At 37.9% G+C, this 19,869-nt stretch overlaps 1 protein-coding gene across 5 annotated transcripts in view; it reads right to left on the bottom strand.

The window, feature by feature from the left end:
* Nucleotides 1-19,869, bottom strand: part of PRKG1 (protein kinase cGMP-dependent 1) — a 1,417,535-nt gene that overhangs the window by 54,834 nt on the left and 1,342,832 nt on the right. For 4 of the 5 annotated variants that reach the window (XM_027529231.1, XM_027529230.1, XM_027529232.1 and 1 more), the window contains one exon: nucleotides 464-560. In XM_027529231.1, the coding sequence (XP_027385032.1) occupies nucleotides 464-560 (97 nt within the window). Of the gene's footprint in view, nucleotides 1-463; nucleotides 561-661; nucleotides 787-19,869 lie in introns of those variants that run through there. The other variant, XM_027529234.1, reaches the window with a different exon arrangement.

The raw sequence follows: 19,869 nt of genomic DNA, 5'->3' as shown, positions 1-19,869 counted from the left end.
AAAGCAGTGGTGAGAATAATTATATGTTATATGCATAAGTATATACGACATGTAAATATACCTCATCTCCATTTATATATACATAAATTTATATTTTAGTTATTATGATTATAGAGTGCATAATTAAGTTAGTGAGCACTGCTCAGAACTTAGTAAGTAAATAAAGATCATAGAAACTCAGCTGGGTAAAAAGTGCCTTATGACTCCTCATTAAGTAAATGTGTTTACCTTCCATTTATTATGAAGAGGTTTTCTGAAAAGTACATTGATGTTTATTTTTTGTTTAATGATTACATGATATAGTTCACTTTGTTGAAAACTCTGATATGCTGATATGAAAGTATTGGTACGGATTTAGGAACAAGAGTAATGAATGATTAGACAGAGAAGAAAAAATCTTTGGAAGAAAAAAATTAAAAAAGAAGACAGGACTTTCAAAAGCATTTAAAGAATGATTACCTACCAGTTCTACTCGTCCGAAACCTCCAACTCCAAGGGTGTCAATGATGTTGAAATCAGACAGCTTCAGGTTGGCGAAGAAAGCAGCTTCAGCTTCATATCTGGAGTTTTTGATGCGAAAAAATGGAAATTTCTTAGAGGTGCAAACACGAGTACCACGTACAACTGTACCGGAATGACATGACTGTGAGACAGGGTTTACCTGCTTAAATTCCATCTTGCTTTTAGAGTCTGCGTTTTCTCATACTCATAATTTTTTTTTTGGTCCCAGTTGTGCAGAATACCTAGATTTGAGCTTCTATTTTCAAAGTAGAAAAATACAAAGCACCCACTGCATGCCAGTCATGTGACTGATAAATCCAGTTATCAAATCAGAGTTACATCTCGGTGCTTTTCTACGCGTCTTCTTATGAGCACAGATTGTTTGTGTTGTTCTCTTTTGGTTTTGTTTTGGATTGTTTGGTTTTGCTTGGCTTTGTTTTTGCAGTTCAGTTTTTGGATGGCAGTTTCTCATTAGGTTCCCTTATCCACAGGCTGGCAGTGGCTCCTATTAATAATTATTAAAAGCGGCAAGATCATTGAGGTCTCTGGAGTGCAGTCACAGCCAGGTTTTATGAAAACAGATCCAAACAGCTGAGGACTGATGTGGAAATATCTGAAATGGATGGTTTCAGAAGCATATTCACATTCCTAAAAAGTGTCTTCCCTTCGTTTGTGATTACCCACTGACTCTCAGCTAGTAATCCCAGTGTCTTTAGGCTTGCCAGTTTCTTATATGAGTGGTGTGGAGGAGCACAGACTAGCCTTCAAAAGTCTAACTCTTCAGACAAGCAAATTGGACACATGCAAGTGGCCAAAATAAGTGTCTCCTGATGAGACAAGTGAATATGAGCTGCTTAAAATATCTCCTTGTTAAAAGGCCCTACTATTTTTAGAAAGGGCAGGAAGGCATAAAGATGATCCTCCCACTCAACTAAAGTCAGGTCAGGGAGTAATTCAGCTGTCTCAAAAATAAAGTATTTGAATAGCTATGTGTAATCCATGACCTTAAACCAGGCAGTACCTGATTCAGTAGTATGCTATAGATAGACATGATGAACGTGCCTGAAATAAGGATACTAAGACAGCTTGTTTATGTCGGGTTTTGGAAAGAATCATCCACAGGCATGTTTGGTGTTAAGCTGTGCTAACATGTTAGCTATTCCATTATAATCAAACACAAATCCAGACTCCCCACTTAGGAGAAATGCGAAATAGCTTTCTAGGTGAGCTTTCAACAGTTTCTAGTTGAGGAGGACAGTTCTCCTTTTTCACACATCAATTCTTGAAAGACTCTTGAGAAGGTAAAAATAACATTGCTTCTCCTTATTAGCTGATTATGGGAAATCAACTCCTTCCAGTACACCTCTATAAATAAGACTGCTAGTCAATCTGAATGCTATTTGTAGACTTATCTCATTAACTACACAATCAAGAGATCAACATAATTCTTCAGGAGATGGTTTACTAGAATGGAACATAAGCAACAAATGTGCATTTCTAGCATTCCAACTGGGTCCCTGCTTTTGGAAAATTAAAGCTCCATCCCATTTAAAGGGTCAGTGGCACAGTTCACTCCAACAGGTGTCTAAAAGGGACATCTGTTGGGATCAGACCCAATGACAGTGTTTGTATGTGTTCAAGCATTTCCTGGCAGTCAAATTCTTAATGACTTTTTTTTGAATAATATTCCATGTGCTTGCTGGATTTAGAAATTTCAGATACTAAGGGAGTAAACTGTTTCAGACTACTCTGATACCATTTTATATATTTACAATATGGTGTTATTACTTAAGCTCTTGCAATGTCCCCCACCCACCCACCGACCCACATCCTTATATTTGAGCTTTGGAAAACTGGTCTGGAAATATCCAAACAAGTCATCTTCAGCCATTTGCTGCACATCAGAACTTCCTGAGCATCTTTTAGAAACCACTTAATAGGGGTCCCACCACAGGGCAAGTAAATCAGCAATGTCTGGAAGAAGTATCATATTATCTATACACTTTTACAGCTCCCTGGCTGACTCTCTGGGTGATTCTGATGAACAGTTAAGGGTTGAGAACAATAGTGCTAACCCCTCTGAAAGTCTCAGGAGGTTCCAGAAGCCAGATAATTCTGGGTTGGATTAAATTGATCCAAGAAAATCAGTAATTTTCCAATGAGTCTGGAGTGTGATGCATTCATGGCAAGAGTACTGTGGACTCTTATCACTTGGTCTTGACTCCTATCCCTGTTGTACTAGAACAATAGGAATGAAAAATAGCTTTGTAATGGCTAACACGGTTTTAAAAAAATACATTGATAAAGAAAGACATATACAGGATGCAAAACTTTACTAATTACTTTGCTATTATTTCTAGGTGAATTTTTAAAATACTTCCTTTAATTGGGTGATTTGTTTTGTAGTGGTTGGTGAAATACCTTTTGAAGGGGCAATTCGGTAATTGTGTGCTTAATCCTCCATTCTGTTCCCACTGGCCTCAGGTCATGATTTTTGGGGAAGACAAAGAATACAAAAACACTGTCAGAGCGCTTTCTTTTCCAAGCCAGGAAATGTTGCTTAGTATTTCATGTCTTTTTTTCTCTTTAAGGTTACTCTTTAGGAAGTCTCTTCATCATGGAGACTCTGTACACCTTTCCTTTTTGAATAAATAGCTATGTTTTTTAACATGGAAATCACCATCTGAAGAGACCTTTGTAAAAAAGCCAAACTAGAGATGATTTAGCTTCTTTAGGTGTCTAACCACTCCAGCTCATAAGTGAAGGGATATTTTCATTCTTTCTTGTTACTTAGAAATTATTTGAAAATAATTTTAATACCTCAGTTATGTTTTACAGCCCTTACAGTTGATGATTTTGAATGACAAAGGAGACAAAATAAGTTGGCTAGGTAAATGGCTCTTGTCCTATAAAACATCTTTTGTCTAAAGGCCATAAATGTGGAGCACGAGTTCGTAGCTTACTTACTACTGCAGCCTACCAGGTCCAAGGAATTAGGCCCAGATTCACTCAAATCTAAAATATATCTGTGCAAAAGTGTTTATGAGAGGGACAGTAAGGCAACCATGAATATTCCTTGGAAGGACTGAAGCTGAAGCTCTAATACTTCGGCCACCTGATGCAAAGAGCCAGGTCACTGGAAAAGACCCTGATGCTCAGAAAGATTGAGGGCAGGAGGAGAATGGGACAACAGAGGATGAGATGGTTGATGGCATCATTGACTCAATGGACATGAGTTTGAGCAAATTTGGGAGCTAGTGAAGGACAGAGAAGCCTAGTGTGCTGCAGTCTATGGGGGTAGTAGAGTCAGGCACAACTGAGCAACTGAACAAGAGGGCATACAATTCCTGATGTTTGATTGCTTAAAATCTGGCAAGAAGTATGAAGTATATTTTCTAGTGTTCCTTAACTTAGAGGTACATATTTTTTAAAATAATACTATTATATACAGTTGACCCTTGAACAGTGCAAAGGTTAGGGGTGCTGACCCTCCAACAATCAGAAACTCATGTATAATTAACAGTGGGCCTTCCGTAGTCACAGTTTTCCCAAATCTACAGCTCCACAGCTACCAGTTCAACCAAGTGCATCATGTAGGATTTACTGCTGAAAAAAATCTGCAGATCTGAGGATCCTCACAGTTCACACTCATATTGTTCAAGCGTCAACCATATTGAATGAACAAATGAATACAAGTATATTCATTAACTTTTTAAACACAGGGTGAGAGCAATGGATTCTCTTCCTTAAAAGTGCAAACACTGACATACTCTGTGACTTCAAGGAGCTTACAAACCCTCAGAATAGGTTAACAACCTGAAAATAACCACAACAAGAGAACAAGTGTGTGGGGTGAAATAGATCATATATCATTTCTTAAACACTGGAGAAGGAAACGGCAACCCACTCCAGTGTTCTTGCCTGGAGAATCCCAGGGACAGGGGAGCCTGATGGGCTGGCGTCTATGGGTTCGGACATGACTGAAGCGACTTAGCAGCAGCAGCAGCATTTCTTAAACATGCCTGACAATATGATTCACCTGGCACTTTGATGATCAGAATCCACAAGCACTAATCTGTACAGGGTACTCTTTAAATAGTGACATATGGAACTTGTAAGAACTGCTAGAAAGAAACAAAGTTGCCTACATTTTCACCTTCTCTCTTCATTTCTCCTTATACACCAAAGGAAGTTCTAAAACCAATGAGAATGTAAATAAAGCTGCAGCTGTAAGGATGATGAGATGTAGACACATACGCAAAATCTAGAAACAAAAATAATACTAGGATAATCTTAACCTATCTTTCTCTATCCAAAACCACATCTCTTCCAATATCACCAGCTTACACAAATCAAGAGTAAGATTCAGATGTCCTTTATTATTCACAATTTTTTTCTTGCTGTTGCCAGAGGTCAATGAATCAACTCTGTCATCATTTCAAGATAACAGAATTAGGTTCTAGTCTTTATGACTGACCACTATTATTAAGAAGCAAACGTCTCTTCTTAATACCGAAAACAAAGTACAACCTGGTATAAAAATGTATGAAACTTAAAATGTTATCTTCATGTTGATACTGCAATAGCAGAAATGGTTCAGTGTTAATTTACAAAGCAAACAATAGTAGGTGCATTTTGAAAGTAAGGTCCAAGAATCCAAAGGGACATCCAGATGGGATACAAATGCCAGTAACTAAAAGACAATGACACAAAAGGCTAGTGTGGCCCTATTTACTCTAGCAAAATCTATAATTTAAATCTGTTTCAGAAGTCTACTCTTAAGTGTCTCCAAGGAAAATCAAATGGAATCCTAGTATATTTTAACCCACATGCAGATCAGTCACCACTGCTTGCCTGTGCTATCTCCTCTTGGGTATATTTTTATTTCCTGTTTAGTTTTATCAGACTTGGGGGAATCTATAAAATGTTTCAGTAAATACACATGAACTCTCATCTATGACTAAGTTTTTTACTCTATAACTTTTAATAGGTAAGATGAGATTCAAGGAGACAATGTCGATGCTAGACTTAAAAATAATGCAAGAGCACACCCTATCCTACAAACAGAAGTTCGTGACTTGTGATTCTGGCTCTGCCGGTGACTTAGTACTTCTAAGTCATGAATTCTTCAACATTTAGGCCTTTGTAAAAGTATCAACATACACTTAAGTAAATAGGGAAAAGTTGTATAGATATAGTCAGAAACCTAGCTTACTTAAATGTTCAGATGAATGCCTAGGAATCCTTTCACTTTTTATGTGATCAAAGAACATTAATACCTATAAATAAATATTTACAGAAATAGTTAAAGGAGGTAAGAAATCTTCAAAAGTTAGCCTTAAGCACAAAATATATACCTGGTCTAGGACACATGCAAGCTATAATGTTGGCCATCTACTGAATAAACACTTATTTGGTACATAGGATTTTAGGCAATAATAATTCCTGATTTAATAAAACTTGGTGCATTAATTTTTAATCTTGAAGAGTAAATACAGATTCAGCCAGACATTAACTATATATACAGAGAAAACAGAATTGGAAACTGGACCAATAATACTTATTTAACACAGATGTGATTTGGGTTTAAACTACTGGGACTATCGCCTCATTGTGCTACATTAATATTTTGTGAATATGAACGTAGTTACTACATGTCCTATTCCCTGATTCTAAAATGTTTGTAATTAAATAAGCTTAGTCACTAAAAGAAAAATGGATAGTCCTTAAATCTATAAGCAAGTCATCAGTCATCTCTTATTAATATAATTGTTTTATTTGAAAGTCTCATTGTTAAACTAACTTTAAAAGCAGAATCTTCTGACTTCATTAGAAAACTGTGAACTATTTTATTTTTTAAGGTTTAATAGGGAGGTTTAATAATATTTCAATATTTCCTATTGAAATAACATTTTTCAAATAACATTTTTATGAAAATCTATTATTACTGTAAGTTTTGGGGAAAAAAAAAACTCTTTAAACATTAGAAACCCTATTCATATACTTCTAAACAAAAAGAAATGATCTTTAATTTGTCTGGCTGTAAAGCATACAGGTATAGTCACTATCTTTTAGGAGTAGTGGCAAAAACTTGAAGAAATAAAAGTTTGAAAGTAACTTAATGAATATAAAGTATTTCATTATGTCAATTTTCTCCAGAAAGTATAATCTCTTCTTCAGGGAATTTGAGATAGCATTAGTTTGCTTTCTGTACTTTCAAAATTGTGTTTTTTTCAGAAAAGTTTTTTTTTTTAAGTACTCTAGCCATGAAATAGTTCTACTTATTTTTCAAATGCATTCCCTTGAGAAGATACAGCCAACAGGAATACACAGGAAGATTGCATTACTCATATCTGCTGCCTAATAAGAATGATAGTAATGCAATTTTTTTTTTTTTTAATTTAAGAAGCACTTTCTTCCAAGGACTCTAAAATGTCTCTCATTTAATTTATCCTTCCTGATTCTCTGTGAAGATGGGATAACAAATATTTTTACTTCCATTTTGCAACTGGGTTTCTTGCCTAGAGAATCCCAGGGACGGGGGAGCCTGGTGGGCTGCCGTCTCTGGGGTCACACAGAGTCGGACACAACTGAAGTGACTTAGCAGCAGCAGCAGCAGCAGACCAGCTGCTGATAAGTGATTGATTTCAGTAATTAAGCACTAGAAGAAATGGAACTAAAAACCTTGGGCATGTTTCACATTGTAGCATATTTACACTTATTCTCTAAAATTTAATTTCATCTTAAACAAGATAGAGAATCAGACAACTTTAAAGATGCTTTTATCTCAAAGTAGTAAGATACTATCGTGGTTCAAAATCTAGATCACCGCCACTGCGAGGTCCTCTCACCCAACCTTCACATTTTAAAAAAATGAAAGAACAAAGTCCAGAGATGGTAAGTGACTTGGCCGAAGTCACAAAGGTGCGGGCGTAAGTGACTGGCATTTTGACTTACTAACTGTAATCCTTTTTACTATCTGATTCTATCATCACAGTTTTTTTTTTTAATTCTGGTATTTGTAAAATAAAGGCAAACATATAAGTTATAAAATATATTTGAATAATATACTATTTTGTTACACATTTACATCAAGAATGTGACTCCCATCTGAGTACTGATGCCTTCTTGTCTTTGATGTGGCCTATGGGTGCGTGTGTTCTGATGAAATAAAAGGACTCAGAATGAAAGTACACTGCTGCTCAAGAGAGAAGTTTTAAAACTCCAAACATTAGAGCTGCATTTGTGAAAATGAGGAATAAGCTACCCAGCATTAGCTTGAAATATATTGACCATCATGCATTTTAGTTATTCTGTTTTTAAAGAGAGTCTGTGTAGTAATTTGAAAGGAATTTTAATTTTTCTGAAATAAGGGCCAAAGTAAATATCTATTGCCATGAAAAAAACTAGCAAGAAAGGAATTAAAGATTTTTTTCTTATTGGTGTTTGTTACTTAAACAGAGTCACTAGCCCATAATAAAGTTATTTATTTATTCAGCAATTATTATTTTTTATTTAGAGAATGCAGATACTTGCATGTATGTATTCAAAGAAGAAAAGCATGCAGTCTCCAACATTATGCCAGAATAGTATTTCTTTCATGTAAGTGGACAGCCATCAGAGACTAGTGACCTGAGGGTTTTCTCTCATCTCCATGCATATTAACATCCCTCCTTCTCCCTTTCCTATGTCTCAGAATCTCATTCTGAGGCTTTTGCTTATGACTATGGACTAGGGCTTCTCTGGTGGCTCAGAGGGTAAAGCATCTGCCCACAATGTGGGAGATCTAGGTTCGATCCCTGGGTGGGAAAGATCCCCTGGAGAAGGAAATGGCAACCCACTCCAGTATTCTGGCCTGGAAAACCCCATGAATGGAGAAGCCTGGTAGGCTACAGTCTGTGGGGTTGCAAAGAGTCGAACACGACTAAGCGACTTCACTTTCACTTTTCACTCTTATGGACTAGGATGGTCCAGACTGGCACAGCAAAGGCCAGGAAGTTGAAGTTTAAGGGAAAGGAGGTAGGTAAAAATGATTGTTTCTGCCTTCACTGCTCCAACCCCTCTGCCTGTGGAAAGCATATCTATCCTCACTTATTGCCTCTTGTGCTCCGGAGTAAATATTCATTACGGCAGAACTTGCCTCCAATTTCCATGAGGACAGTGTTTGCCATAGATAACATTTCTAGAGAAGGGATGGGTAAAGACAGCCCAAGTTTTCTCCTCAAATATGAAAATATCTTTTCTACCCCCAAATTAAGAGCTCTTTCCCTTTTCTTATCCATTATTTTTATATGGGGTTTAAATATTGAAATAAATAAGAGAAATTTTAAGCTTAGTTAAATGTCATAATTAGTCTTAATTATAATCTTTATCAAGGGATCAGTCAGAAGATTGAACTAGGATCAGAAGGATTAGGTAAGACTTAAATGAACACTGCTGCTGCTAAGTCGCTTCAGTCATGTCCGACACTGTTTGACCCCATAGATGGCAGCCCACCAGGCTCCCTCGTCCCTGGGATTTTCCAGGCAAGAACACTGGAGTGGGTTGCCATTTCCTTCTCCAAATGAACACTAGGGGTCAGCTTTTACTTCTAAATTCAGGGCCTTTGCTATGTACCTCAATTTTCATGGCTCCCCTTTATTTCTGAATGATTCTACGTGAACTTCAGAGCAAAGAGCTTGGGGATGTGGCCATGGTCACAGCAAGCCAAAGGGAAGATAAGGCAGTAAGATTCAGTGTGTAGCAAGAAGAAAATAAGACTAGAAGCCACTCTCCCTGACCTCTAGGAATACAGGAAAAGAAGTGATCAGGAGTTGGCCCAGGACCGAGCCTGAGCAACACATTCTCATTTCTGTAAGATGCAGGGTTTGTATTAGACAGGTCTATAAGTTCACTTGCAGCCTGACCATTCTGGGAAATACACATGTGATGCACAGTCTTGGTTCCCACAGCTTCTCTTTTGCCTCTTTGTGCACCAATCCTGCTCTCCAATCCCTGACTCCTGAAGCTCTCATTTCAAGAAACATTACAGAAATTTTTGTTTAAGGGAGTCTTGCTCTCAGCAAAAGTAGGCAGAAGACCCCTGACTAACCAGTTGGTCAAGATATGTCTTGATGTTCAAAATAGAACTGTTAATGCATTTCCCCATAACACTGTAATATACCAGAGATGCCCTGTAACCCAGGATTCACATCAGAATTATGGGTTGAGTTAAAAACAGACCTTGATACAATGGTAGGATTTTGGACCAGGTATTAGTATTTTAAAGTAAGGTTAATAGATGTGTCTATACAGCTCTTAATATCAAGACTAATGATCATATGTAAATTAAGATTACTAATATTAAATTTGATACATATGTGACAGACATCTATTACAAAGGGTACAAGTATCACAGGGAAATGTATCCATAGTTCTAAGCAGTTATTCTCAAGTGGTCTGGAGAATACCACCCAATCTTGACACAGGGAAAGCCTGTATGTCTTTTTCTTAGTAGAGAGAATATTAAGTGGAAAAGAAGAAAATTGAGCAAAAATTTTCCCATGTCACATAGTTCAGTAACAGTGATTATGCATTTAAGCAAATGAAGGCTCAGGGAATACCACCTATTTGTTATCAAGTCATTGCCGTCTAAATGCAAAATCTGGCATTGTTCTGTGCTGCAGCCAATACAACTGAATAATTAAGCAAACTATAGGGTCTGAGGCTTAAAAAAAATGATTTCCGTATTTTGTTCAGATGTTCTTGGGTTTTACCTAATGACCATTGTCTGTTCCAGGAGCCCATCCATACTGTGTTTAACTACTATATGTCCTTAGATTCTCTTTGGCTATGCTCTTTCTCAGACTTGCCTTGTTCATGATGACCTTGACAGTTTTAAGCAGTACCAGTCAGGTGTTTTGTAGAATATTTCTCAATTCTGATTTATTTGATGTTTTTCTCATAATTTCACTCAAGTTCTAAGTTTTAGGGGGTGGACCATAGAGGTCAAGTGCCATTTTCATCACATCGTGTCAAGGATATATGCTATCTATATGATTTATCACTAATGACCCAGACCTTGATCATCTGGCTCAGATAATAACTGCATAGTATTTAACAGAGTACATACTTACAGAAACCAACAAATACAAAAGGACTGTATTACAATGTGGTCTTCTCCATAATTTTTACCTTATAAATGCATCCCCCTCAAAATGAATTAACTTTACAAAGGTATTCTACATTTCCACACTGCTAAGGTTTCTGCTCAATAATTCAAAAGTATCATCATAAAATATACTGGTTAAGATTAGCACAGATGGCTACAATATTCAAAACTAGTATCTTTCCATACATTTTTACACAAATGATAGGAGTGGAGAGATAATGGTGGAACAACTCATTATCCTCAAATCACTGCCTCTTTTTTATGTGGGTATAGAGTCATTACAGGGAGAAGGCAATGGCACCTCACTCCAGTACTCTTGCCTGGAAAATCCCATGGATGGAGGAGCCTGGTAGGCTGCAGTCCATGGGGTTGCTGAGGGTCGGACACGACTGAGCGACTTCCCTTTCACTTTTCACTTTCATGCACTGGAGAGGGAAATGGCAACCCACTCCAGTGTTCTTGCCTGGAGAATCCCAGGGATGGGGGAGCCTGGTGGGCTGCCGTCTATGGGATCGCACAGAGTCGGACACGACTGAAGTGACTTAGCAGCAGCAGCAGAGTCATTACAGTAATTGTTTCTCTGAGTATATGCCGCAGTTGTCATGGAAGTCCAGGATTAATCAAATTTCACTTTAGCCGTACTGTTGGTTTAGATAAATACTGCTATGGTGGGTGGAGTAAATTGGGAGATTGGGATTGATGTATATACACTACTGCTACTATGTATAAAATAGATAACTAATGAGAACCCACTGCATTGCACAGGGAAATCTACTCAGTGCTCTGTGCTGACCTCAATGGGAAGGAAACTCAAAAGAGAGAAGATGCATGTATACCTATAGCTGACTCACTTTGCTGTACAGTAAAAACACATTGTAAAGCAACTACATTGAAATGTAATTAAAATGAAATAAATTCTGCTGTAACATGTAAATGGAACTTCACTCCTGAGTTAACACATATTGGTCATATTTTGTGCTTTTCACAATGGTTTTAAAAGAGGACTACCTACATACCAACATATTGCATAGGATACTAAGTGGTTCTTTCAATAGGAAGTTGCAGACTGTGTACCTAAAATAAAAATGATGCATTTGATGTATCTTAAGTGAAGTGAAGTTGCTCAGTTGTGTCCGACTCTTAGCAACACCGTGGACTGTAGCCTACCAGGCTTCTCTGTCCATGGGATTCTCCAGGCAAGAATAATGGAGTAGGTGTTACCATTTCCTTTTCCAGGGGATCTTCCCAACCTAGGGATCGAACCTAGGTCTCCCGCATTGGAGGCAGATGCTTTAACCTCTGAGCCACCAGGGAACCACATGGTAAAGCTCCTTACTTGACACTTGTATAAATAATAATTGAATAGCACTATATCAGTTTTATTTTTTATAGTTAATAAATAATAGTTTGAAATGAAGGAAATTGGGAGGGGCATTTAGGCCTATTATAGTTATTCTTTATACCACTTAACAGGTTCAATTCAGTTCAGTTCAGTTGCTCAGTCGTGTCCCACTCTTTGTGACCCCATGAACCACAGCATGCCAGGCCTGCCTGTCCGTCACCAACTCCCGGAGTTTACCCATACTCATGTCCATTGAGTCAGTGATGCCATCCAACCATCTCATCCTCTGTCATCCCCTTCTCCTCCTGCCCTCAATCTTTCCCAGCATCAGGGTAGAGAATATTTTTTTCCATATTTGACTTTCATTTCCTTACAGATTTTCCAGGGATAGAGCTGACATCTTGGCCACATCCTATACTCAATTCTCTTTTTATGACTTCCTTTTCCTCATTGAATAAATTACTAGATTTTCTCTCAGGAGTTAGCAGCTAACCAAATTCACACAGTGTTGGTGGATTAATCTGGTCTTTTGATAAGAGAACAAGCTATACTTGTGATGAGAGCATCACTTTGACTTCCCTCTCTCTACTAGGTTTAACGATATGGGTGTTTGATGTTCACTTATCATGTTCAGAGAACAGACAGTGTCTGATTTGCCTTTTTGTAACTTTGCTGAAACGACAGCAGTGCAGAGGACAGAAAACCTTTCTTCTTCCCCGTTAGAACAGGACACTGATGACCTGAATTTAGGAACTGGTACTGTGTCTTGGCACCTGTGAGCAGGCGTCCAGCAAAGTGAACTAGAGGGAACTGGGGGATTCATGGGGTGGGGCTGCAGAGAACAGGGGGCTTTCCTTCAGGAAGCTGAGCAATCAGAGTTTCATCCTTTCTATGCAACTTGTGGTATGTGGCTAGGTATATAGGAAAAACAGATGGAACCTCAGTGTAAATATATACAATATATAAAACATGAGAGAAATAATTACAAATTGAGAAAATCTATTTTTAGTAGTGCTTATTTTCACTGACTGCAAAGGAAATTTCAGTAATAATGAAATTATACTATTATGCTATTTGCATAAAGATACCACTTCAGAAAAATAATAGAAAATAGGTAATAAGGGAGAGTGTGTGAGTTAGTCTGTGCGGTTTTATCTTTTAAAAAGTTAATACACTGACATTCTGGTGCCAACACATCCACTGTTACATTGATACCCATTTCAGAAACTGGATTGCTATCGGCCTTTCTTGCTGAAGTCAGTGGAGAATCAAGTCACTAGCATGGGCCACAAGATGATGTTGATGGAGTGAGTTATTCGACTTGCACAAAGTTAACTATTTTCATGTCTATAAATTGTGTTCCAGCCTATGTATGAAGCTGAAATAAGGCTCAAATCTATGTTTAATGTAAGACACAAGATTTGAAATAGTTTCAGTGAACATGAATATTAATTTCTAGAGCGTTACTTGCTAATTAGAAAATAAAGATGTAAAAAAAAATCATCAATAAGAATTACTGCAGTTTTAAGTTTCGGGCTGCTAACGTTACACTTGCAGGCCTTGTCAAGTTTGTCCAGGACACATTTATATATACGGAGTAGAAGTCTATCCTCTCCGTCTAATCTTAAATATGACAGTTTAGAGTACTGCTGGACAATTTGTTCAAGAAGACCTATCTTAGGTGACATAACAAATGAGACCATATCTAGCATCAGATCAAGAATCTACTGACGGTAAAAAGCTCTTCAATCATTAGTTTAAGTTTTACGGAAAGTTGTCTAAGGTGGATACTTTCTAGACCCTGGATCTTTGAAGCATACTGATGAGTGTGACTATTTCTTTAATAGTGTTAGTCGCTCAGTCATGTCCAGCTCTTTGCGACCCTCTGGACTGCAGCCCACCAGGATCCTCTGTCCATGGGATCCTCCAGGCAAGGATATTGGAGTGGTTTGCCATTTCCTTCTCCATTTCTTTAATAGTAAGACCCCAATTATCTAGCACCATCTTTTTAGAAAATGATTATCAAAGCGAGTCCCTTCTAATTACCATGTAGATTTGCCACTTTTTTTAAATAAAGGTCTTTCTTAGGTGACATAACAAACGAGATCATTTGTTTATTATGGGGGATCAATATTTCTAGGATGGATTACTTTCTTTCAAACCATTTAAAGCATAATTTAGTGAATATAGTAGAGCATTCAGAAGATGACCCCAGACCATCATTTTATACAAGGAATTAGTGTGCTGTTACCTCTATTTAAGATAACTTTAATAAAACTTCTATAGTATTTGTTATTAGTTGCTCGATTTTTAGGTATTATCTGTTGATAGGAAGCCTATCCATCTTATCTCCCATTTCCAATCCAGACACACTCATTTTCTGCAAGCTATAAAACCAGATAGCCAAATTTGTTATAATTGCAACTATAATATTTATACTTTTTGCAATCAGTGAGTACCTCCAGAGGCAATGTCCAACTCTTTGTGACCCCATGGACTGTAGCCCACCAAGCTCCTCTATCCATGGGATTTTCCAGGCAAGAATACTGGAGGGAGTTGCCATTTCCTTTTTCAGGGGATCTTCCTAACTGAGGGGTCTAACCCACATTCTCCTTCATCTCCTGCATCGCAGGTGGATTCTTTACCACTGAGCCACTGGGGAAGCCTTTGGACAAATCCTAGCTCCATTATTCAGTGGCAATGAGAGTTTCAATAGCCACAGGATCCCTCTGTGCCTCACTTTTCTTTCTTTGATGGACATGCTAACCAAACCAACTCCATTGAGTTATAGTAAATGAGACAATATATGAGAAAGAAAACTAAGCAATAAATAATAATAAAACGATCACTACCTCCCATGGATGTTTTATTGCATGCAAAGTGCTTTTCCTTGTTATTACTAATTGCCTGATCTTTCTGTCCATGGCTGTGTTCTAAGTTGTCTTTCTCTCCACTGGACTAGGATCTAGGTAGTAGATTAGCAATCCAACTAGAAATAAATGGTATGTTACTATATAGAGATAAAAATTAATTTAGGAATGTGCAAATATGCCATAAAGTTGATATTTTACTTCTTTTCTTTATATTCAATTTAATTACAATGATTTCATTGGTGGTTATGATGCTCCCATGAGATATTGTTAACTCTTTCTACTGCTGCTGTATAATACAATTTCATGTCTTTTGAGTATGTGAGGGTCTCCTTTTGAAATTTAATATAGCTTTTTTCAATTTTACTGGGAGTTACTCTTAGAGAATATGGAATTTATGAGTTGTCATGTGGACGAAAGAAAAGCACAAAGCTCTCATGTTGCTTCAGAATAAGATCTTACCTTCAACTATTCCCTGAGCTTGAGAGGCAGAGCATACATCACCATGCTCTTATTCCCAGTCAAGCAATAGATACAGAGTCAGACAGTAACCATGGTAATCCAGAGCCTGGAAATGCCTGAAACACAGTCTTGAGAGGCATTCGCAGAAAGTGTGAGGGCGTCCTTTCCGAGGACGAATCGTTGCCAAAATCAGAATTGCCAAGAAGCTGCTCAGTGACTTAACCCTGCAAACAGACCCCTCTCCCATTTTCCTGGGGCTTTACTTAATATGTGTCACTTTGTAAAGTCACCTTGAGGGCAGTTCATTGGGAAACAAGACTAAGACTTGGTCAAGTTCTAGTGGCACAGAGGATCTCACGGGTTTATTAACATGCGGGTGAAACTGCACATGCCCCATTCTGGACCAAAGAGTTGTACCTGCAAAGGTACAAAGGTTCAGAGAGGGATGGCTGAATGTCCAACCTTTTACTTGCTTGCCTTTGGTAACTAATTATAACACTCCTTTGATAAAGGCTTATTAGAGCATACTGTCTTTACCCCACTGAATAATGTTTATTAGAGGAACATTCCCAGAGGTGAGTTTTGGAGATAAAATAAATTGAAGAAAGAGAAAATTCCTTCTTTATCATTTTACTGACAAATGACAATAGAAGAAAAAAAAAGACACAAAAGATCTGTTTTCTTTTTTTTTTAGGCTCCATCAAAGCACATTTGCAACATTTCATCATGTTACATGAATTTATTAGCTATGCTTATAATATATGATACAGTTAACATCGCATGGGGCTGTTTTATGGCAGTGGAAAAATACTCATTAAAAAAGCTAAATGTTTTTGAGATGAAGGTGACACGATAAGGCTTTGGAATCCACTTATTGCAGTCATTTCATGGATATCCATTTTAGCAATTTTAGCAATTATTATCAGTGGTCTATTTCCACCTAGGGATGCTGACCTGAAGAGCCTGGTCTGTATTGCACAGGTTCTGACTAAGGCCCATAGTCCTCCAGACATGGACACATAAGAGCACGATCAAGAAGAGCATCTTCACCATGCATATAATTCTACTGTTATCATTCCATGTCTGTGTGCTCCACTAAAATCAAACATCTCTTTCTTCATGTGCCTGGCACTGTGCCATGTGCTCTTCGAGAAGCTTACTTAGTAAAGAGGAGCAGGTACACAGCCTAGCAGGAAATACACAGAAGAGCATTACGAACCACAAGAGAAAAACCTGAAACATAGGCCTCTCATTCTCAGGCTTGATTTGATCACTTTTTAAATAAGGGTTGCCTGGTTGGGACAAATGCAAAAAAGCAGAGGCTTCCAAGTCAAATGATACTCCCTAAAAGTTTTAACAGCAACAGCTACGGCCCCTTTAAGTTCAGGTCTCCTCCTTCCAGACCAGATTCTTTCTGAGATCAGCAGTGCAGTGGCTTAAATTCCTGGTTTAGCTGCTACCTCTTCATTTCACATCTTTTACTTTCTATTGAAAATCCAAATCAGTTGGGAAACTTAGACCAAGTAAATGAAAATGAGGCTGTAATGTTTATGGCAGTGATGCAATTGAGAACTACAATTGCACAGAAAACTGCATTTCAGAAGAAAGGTTTTCTTTTCATTTGGAAGAATGTTACCAGGATGATGACTTCGGCTTAACCTACCCACACTTGAACTTCAAATTGACGTGCCTTTAAAGAATTCCAAATCATGAGAAAATGTATACCACCTGCTTTAGATTTTCTAACAGAAAGTGAACATTTGAGTTTTGCAGCTAAAACAGGCATTTAAAGCTATGGCATCGCTAACTTCCTCTGGAAGGGGAAGGAGATCTGAAATCAGAAACATAAAGTTAAGAAGTAACATGGAAAAATGATCAGTTTTTCATTGTGTACAAAACAATGTCTCCCTCATTACCCATAGAGAAACAATAATAATATAACTGGGCACATGCGCACTACAATTTCATCAGGAATTGAAAAGAGGAAACTTTTGGGTACTTGTCAACCTGGTATGATATTTACAGATGTTTCTCCTATTTAGGTCTTTTAATATTATTATGTGTAATTAGTTCTTGTGAGAAAACTGCCTTCCGTTTGTACAATCTATATGTCATTTCTGAATTGAATACATTTTATCCTCTGTTGTACCTCAAGGGAAAGAAAAGACTCTTAAGTGTTACCACCAAGTGTTGGCTGGATAAGAAGTATTTCCTTATCGGTATTACTCATGAAATGGGGCTGAAAATCTTACAAATGATGTGAGAGGAGTTTGGAACTAACTCCTGTCTTCATGTTGCCTTCATACACTATCTTCCTTTGGCTATACTTCACGAATAATAATGAATAACAATAATTCTTCAATCTGCTTCAAGGACCACATGTTAAAATTCTCTTCCACTAAGAACAGGTGTCTGACAAAATATGAGATCTCTTGCAATTTAGGATTATGTATTCATTCCCCGCCCCGCCCCACCCGCCCCCTGTAACACTAGATCTAATGACACTGAACAACGTCTGCCCACTTTCAGAGGAATTAAAAGTATACCTTAAGTTCAAATCAATGACGATGACAGCCATTTGATCCAATTCATAAAGTTTTCAGTCCTTTTTCCCCCCATGGATTGTGACATTTACTTAAATGATAGTTACAAGACATCTAATAGTCCTGAAAGAAGGCAAACAACTTATTTTTTTTTTCCTGCTCTGGAGTTCCTGATGTTCACTGGAACACCCTGTGATCAGGAATTCAGCTGTCCCTGCCAATGGTGCAAGCCTCTGAGAGATGCCTAGGGCAGGCTTGACCCATTTCACAACTGGTTATGACACATTTTTCAGTCCTTATTTTTCAGCATGGAAATAATATCTCAATTGACCTAAAACCACAAAGTACATTTTCAATGTGGGTAAGACATGACCTTTGCCCTGCATGTTTTATAATGGAAACCAAGTGACCAAGAGTTACAAAAATTATCCCCAGGCTAATGACAGAATGAGCCTGCTGTGAGAGACAGACTGATTCCAGGAAAACTCTGTAATCTTTTTAGCATTTACCAATCTAACTCTCTTGAGATTGGTAAATGATACAAGTCAGTTATGCTAAAAGACACTTGAGACACTACGGTAAATAATGAACCAGCTAAGACAAGGTGAAATAAAACCTTGGAATTATTTTAGACCATTTAAGCAACCTGAACATTACAATGAAGATGAAACTCAAAGTTCCTATATTTTCAACAGAATCAGGCAGTTCTATGATATCATGAAATATTTTTAGCAAATTACCAGTAAATCAAGCATATGTCAGCCACTGTTAAAAATAGAGGCTAAGAATACAGCAGTGGACACAATATACCAAAAAAAAAAAAAAAAAGTCTTCCCCCTTCATGTGCTTTACATACTGGTAGAGGAGGAAGACAGACAAGTAAAATACAGTATGTTAAATTGTGGTAAATACTATAGAACAAAATTAGGCAAAGAAGATGGACTAGGGCTGCCAGAACAGGAGCTAGGGGACTACAAATTTTAACTCTGGTATTTAGGGAAACCAGTCTGTTGTTCCATGTCCAGTTATAACTGTTGCTTCCTGACCTGCATACAGATTTCTCAAGAGGCAGGTCAGGTGGTCTGGTATTCCCATCTCTTTCAGAATTTTCCAGTTTATTGTGATCCACACAGTTAAAGGCTTTGGTATAGTCAATAAAGCAGAAATAGATGTTTTTCTGGAACTCTCTTGCTTTTTCCATGATCCAGCGGATATTGACAATTTGATCTCTGCACCCTGCTTATTTAACTTATATGTAGAGTACATCATGAGAAACGCTGGACTGGAAGAAGCACGAGCTGGAATCGAGATTGCCAGGAGAAATATCAATAACCTCAGATATGCAGATGACACCACCCTTATGGCAGAAAGTGAAGAGGAACTAAAAAGCCTCTTGATGAAAGTGAAAGTGGAGAGTGAAAAAGTTGGCTTCAAGCTCAACATTCAGAAAACGAAGATCATGGCATCCGGTCCCATCACGTCATGGGAAATAGATGGGGAAACCATGGAAACAGTGTCAGACTTTATTTTTTGGGCTCCAAAATCAATGCAGATGGTGACTGCAGCCATGAAATTAAATGACGCTTACTCCTTGGAAGGAAAGTTATGACCAACCTAGATAGCATATTGAAAAGCAGAGACATTACTTTGCCAACAAAGGTCCATCTAGTCAAGGCTATGGTTTTTCCATTGGTCATGTATGGATGTGAGAGTTGGACTGTGAAGAAGGCTGAGCACCGAAGAATTGATGCTTTTGAACTGTGATGTTGGAGAAGACTCTTGAGAGTCCCTTGGACTGCAAGGAGATCCAACCAGTCCATTATGAAGGAGATCAGCCCTGGGATTTCTTTGGAAGGAATGATGGTAAAGCTGAAACTCCAGTACTTTGGCCACCTCATGCGAAGAGTTGACTCATTGGAAAAGACTGATGCTGGGAGGGATTGGGGGCAGGAGGAGAAGGGGACAACAGAGGATGAGATGGCTGGATGGCATCACTGACTC

Source organism: Bos indicus x Bos taurus, chromosome 26, assembly GCF_003369695.1.
Source record: "Bos indicus x Bos taurus breed Angus x Brahman F1 hybrid chromosome 26, Bos_hybrid_MaternalHap_v2.0, whole genome shotgun sequence".
Lineage (NCBI taxonomy): Eukaryota > Metazoa > Chordata > Mammalia > Artiodactyla > Bovidae > Bos > Bos indicus x Bos taurus.
The sequence above is the reverse complement of the archived record's forward strand: the minus strand, read 5'-3'. Positions and strand labels throughout refer to the sequence as shown.